The 4,403-nt window shown below is 42.2% G+C and overlaps 1 protein-coding gene across 1 annotated transcript; it reads left to right on the top strand.

Annotated features, from left to right (window-relative positions):
* The first annotated feature begins 871 nt into the window (after window positions 1–871).
* On the top strand, window positions 872–2,008 carry LOC103732059 (hemoglobin subunit beta-like). The gene is made up of 3 exons (XM_008830581.2): window positions 872–1,015; window positions 1,144–1,366; window positions 1,925–2,008. Exons 1-3 carry the CDS (start codon window positions 924–926, stop codon window positions 1,991–1,993), a joined length of 384 nt encoding a protein of 127 aa, XP_008828803.2. The 5' UTR covers window positions 872–923; the 3' UTR covers window positions 1,994–2,008.
* The last annotated feature ends 2,395 nt before the right edge of the window (window positions 2,009–4,403 follow it).

Genomic DNA, 4,403 nt, shown 5'->3' with positions numbered 1-4,403 from the left:
ATGTGTGTGTGTGTGTGTGTGTGTGTGTGTGTGTGTGTGTGAGAGAGAGAGAGAGAGAGAGAGAGAGAGAGAGAGAGAGAGAGAGCACACTAACAGCACAGACAAAGAAACATAGTTCAGATCCTCACAACTCATACAATTACTAACTAGGCAGGCAGATCTTTATATGTACCTGCACACACATTTGTGTCCACACCTAACATAAATACACACACACACACACACACACACAGAGGGGAGAGAGAGAGAGACAGAGAGAGAGACAGAGAGACAGAGAGACAGAGAGAGAGAAGGAAAAGAGAGGAAGCAAGGAAGGGAGAAAGAGAGAGAGAGACAGCAACAAATGAATGGCAAGTTATTATTTTACCAAGAATTTTGATACAAACCTGAAGGAAGATAGACTCAGAAGCATGATGGGAAAGTCATTATCTTGTTCTGATAGTCACTTTGCATATTCTGGAGACATCATGGATGGGAAAGAAAGGAGATCCTTCCATGCTGAGTCAAAATGGGTAATAACCTTCTACATGTTGTGTCCCAATTTCTCATTTGTATAATGAGAAAACCAGAGACGTGGTCTCTAACAGAACAAGTAGCTGGATGAATAAAAATTTTCACAAAAATAGTTTCCAGAGAAGACACTTCACAGGGCAGTTTTTGCTGCTGAGCTGAGAGCAGCAGATATGTAGAGGAAGGTCCCAGAGCCCAGGCTCCTGAGCCAGTGCCAGCCTGCCAAGGCCAGGTATGGCTGTCATCACTCAAGCCTCACCTTGCAGAACCACATCCTGGCCTTGGCCAATCTGCTCTCACAGGGAAGGAGGGTAGGAGCCAAGGTTGGGCATAAAAGGAGGAGCAGGGCCAGATGCCTCTTACATTTGCTTCTGACACAGTTGTGTTGACTAACAACCTCAGGAACAGACACCATGGTGCACCTGACTAATGCCGAGAAGGCTGCCGTCAGCGGCCTGTGGGGCAAGGTGAACGTGGATGAAATTGGTGGTGAGGCCCTTGGCAGGTTGGTATCCAGACCGTACGTAAAGCAACTGATAAGAAGGCAAATGGGAGCTGGGTGTCCGGAGACAAGTCTCTTGTTTCTAACAGGCTCTAACTTTCAATGTCCCCTGGCTGTTTTCATCTACTCAGGCTGCTGGTGGTCTACCCTTGGACCCAGAGGTTCTTTGACAGCTTTGGAGACCTGTCCTCTCCCTCTGCTGTGATGAGCAACCCCAAGGTGAAGGCTCATGGCAAGAAGGTGCTGAACTCCTTCAGTGAAGGCCTGAAGCATCTGGACAACCTCAAGGGCACCTTTTCCAGCCTGAGTGAGCTGCACTGTGACAAATTGCACGTGGATCCTGAGAACTTCAAGGTGAGTCCATTTGATCCCCTCATGTCCTTCTTGCTGTCTAGGCTGAAATTCATACCACAAGTACAAGGGACAAGATGGTAGAGACTTGTTTTGATGGAAATTTCTGGCTGTTTTACTTTGAACCGCTGAGGGACATTTAGTGGTTTTCTGTTATCTGTTCAGAATCCCTGTTTTATTTCTTACTTCATCCTTGTATTCTGTTGTTATTTTCCCTCTCCTCCAGTAAACTTAAATTGTTTTGTTATTTAGAAATAATCTTTGTCATTCAATGAACTTCTCTCACATTCTCCACATATTTCTCTTAAGAAAAAGGATTAAAAAAACACTATCTTTGTATAGCTCTGCAGGGTAATAGTGATAATTTACTGTCTGGGTTAAGATGATAGGGAAAAAATGCATATAAATTCTACATGACAGAAGAATTCTTATCTGAATCAGCCACCAGCTATCCTTTCTTACATTACGGTATAACTATAGCCACACCTTGAAATGAGGCTGGGATGTCTTCTGTCCATGCTCTGCTACCCACAGTAACACCTCTTCTCTCTCTTCTTGCAGCTCCTGGGCAATATGATCGTGATTGTGCTGGCCCACCACCTGGGCAAGGATTTCACCCCGGCGGCATAGGCTGCTTTCCAGAAGGTGGTGGCTGGTGTGGCCACTGCCCTGGCTCACAAGTATCACTAACCTCCCTTTCCTGAAACTCTCTTCCCACAAAGGTCATCTGTCCTTTAGAGACTAAGTCCTGAATGTGGGGGAAGTGATGAGAACCGTTGGGCATCTGACTGCTGCCTAATAAACTATAATTATTTTCATTGCAATGATGTGCTCAGATTATATCTGTCTCAGAAGGGTTTATGGGAAAGCATTTAACATATAAAGAGATGAAGTTCACTTTTGACGTTGGGAAAATAACCTGATACTTTGGGCTTCATGGTAGACAGTAAGCCCAGTAACGCAGTGGTGGGCAGTAAGGAAATGCTATGTGACAAACAGCCCCTGAAGCTGGTCCCTTACGTACCACTTAGAAGAGAATTTAAGTAAGGGCTCCATTGCAGGTTAGCATTTGGCTATGCTTCATGCTAAATTACTTGTTTTCCTCTAGCCTTCTTCATACATTTCTCATTAATGAATCACTTCACAGACCTTATCCAAATTTCTCCTGCCTCATGCTACCACTACTCCCTCAGGTTTTCCATCCATGTTACATTGGCCACAGTGTCCTTCCTCCCCTGATCCTAATATCACCTTAGTTATCTGTTCTGCACTGTAGAGATCTGGAAGGAAGGCAGGGTGAGGTGGTTTGGCCTCCTTATCCCTTTAAGCACCTTGTTCCTTGCATCCATCATCAAGAATGACCGTGAATCTTCTGGTTTCCTTAGGACCTTCACACATTCACAGTTTGGAAGGAATTTGCTAGGAATAGTGTGATGAATATTGGACTTGGGAGACTATGAAAAGGCAGGCTATTGTTCCTGAATAATCATCATTGTCTTATGAACTTTTCATAGACCCACAGAAAACAGAAGTACAATTCTCTCTCACTATGCCCGTTGTTCACAAAGGGGTTAGAGATCTGTTATTGTCCTTATCTTGTCTCTTCTGGTTTTTCTGCTTACTAGTGCTGCTGCTGGCTACACATCCTACTTTCATTTTTATCACTCAGTTACTAGTTACTTGAATGTGTTAAAAGGGAAGAAGGAGAAAATGATTTAAATGCTGTACTCATATAAATTCTTCAAAATATACAAATTTTAAATTAAATAGAATTTTCAATTCTGGAAACAAAAAAGAGTTTCAGATAGTTCCTCTCCTCTACTACAATTCTAGTAATATTATGATACTAATACAAATAAAAAGTTAAAAATAATTAGAGAATAATTATGAGATCACAATACAAGACCATAAATATGAAATTAAATTGAGTTATTGACTTAAACAATACATAAAGTAAATAAAATATCCAGACTAAAACATAGCACATGCTCATTAAGATTAATATTGGGCCAGGTATGCATGCCTGCTATCCCAGGACTCAGAAAGCTTAGTCAGAATCAGGAATTTCATGCCACCCTGGGATGCATAATGAGATTTGTCTTAAAACAGAAACAAATATCCACAACAGATACATTGGTCTTGGCCACATTTGGAGGATTTGCCTTCAAAAACACAGCCAAGACACAAATAGGGGAGCACAGTGGCCTGCCCTAAGTGGAATATCTAAATAACAGCCCCATCTCCCAAGGCTCAGGGATCATCATAAAAGAGGGCGAGAATGTTTATAAGCATGAGAGGAGGTGGATGATAACAAGGAAGCAGTGTTTTCAGGATGCAGCAGGAAAGTTGCATATGTTAATTCACAGCAGCTATGACACTAGGCACCAGACCTGAGCAACATGAAGTCAAACAAATCACCAGCATGATAGGGGAAGTAAACACAAAGTCCTACCCTTATCTGAGGAGTTGTTGGCAATTGGTGTCTGAGGGGAGTGGAAGTCAGCTTTCCTTATGGATATGGGACATGGAAGGCTGCAGCAGAGGACTCTATACTCATACACATAACCAGCCAAAGACATGGGATGAGCAACCTTTATACAGTCAGTGGGTTCGCTGCCCACTTTTGCTTTGCTTAATAAAGATCAATAATAGATATTGGTTATTATGGGGTAGTACATATAATTTAACAGGTATACTCATAGATTTAACAGTTATAAAAATGTGTTATCATTAGTGTTTGATGTAAATTTTTTCTCTCTTGTTTTATACGCTGATTTAGTTAGAAACACTGCTTCGACGTTAAGACAGTGAACTTTTATTCAGCATATTTAAATAAGCAAAATTTACTTATCTTAGGAATACAAAAAGTGCATACACAATCCATGTCCCTGGAGAGAACTCATATTAAACCTCTCCCACCTAGGGCTCGGGGACCTTTGCAGAAAAGGGGAGCAGAAAGGTTGTAAGAGCCAGGAGTAGCACATGACCACAAGGGAAGAGTCCTCCAGGCTGATGGGAACTTGAACTTCTAGCAATTCTG

The sequence above is a fragment of the Nannospalax galili genome, unplaced genomic scaffold (assembly GCF_000622305.1).
Source record: "Nannospalax galili isolate Female #2095 unplaced genomic scaffold, S.galili_v1.0 scaffold635, whole genome shotgun sequence".
NCBI classification, from domain to species: domain Eukaryota; kingdom Metazoa; phylum Chordata; class Mammalia; order Rodentia; family Spalacidae; genus Nannospalax; species Nannospalax galili.
This window is presented reverse-complemented; position numbering and strand designations above follow the sequence as displayed.

Bases quoted from the DNA above. Each gene is read 5' to 3' on its own strand.
- LOC103732059 (XM_008830581.2), top strand. From the start codon at position 924: ATGGTGCACCTGACTAATGCCGAGAAGGCTGCCGTCAGCGGCCTGTGG. The intron at 1,016-1,143 runs GTTGGTATCCAG...TCATCTACTCAG, and splicing joins GGTGGTGAGGCCCTTGGCAG to GCTGCTGGTGGTCTACCCTT. The intron at 1,367-1,924 runs GTGAGTCCATTT...CTCTTCTTGCAG, and splicing joins TGGATCCTGAGAACTTCAAG to CTCCTGGGCAATATGATCGT.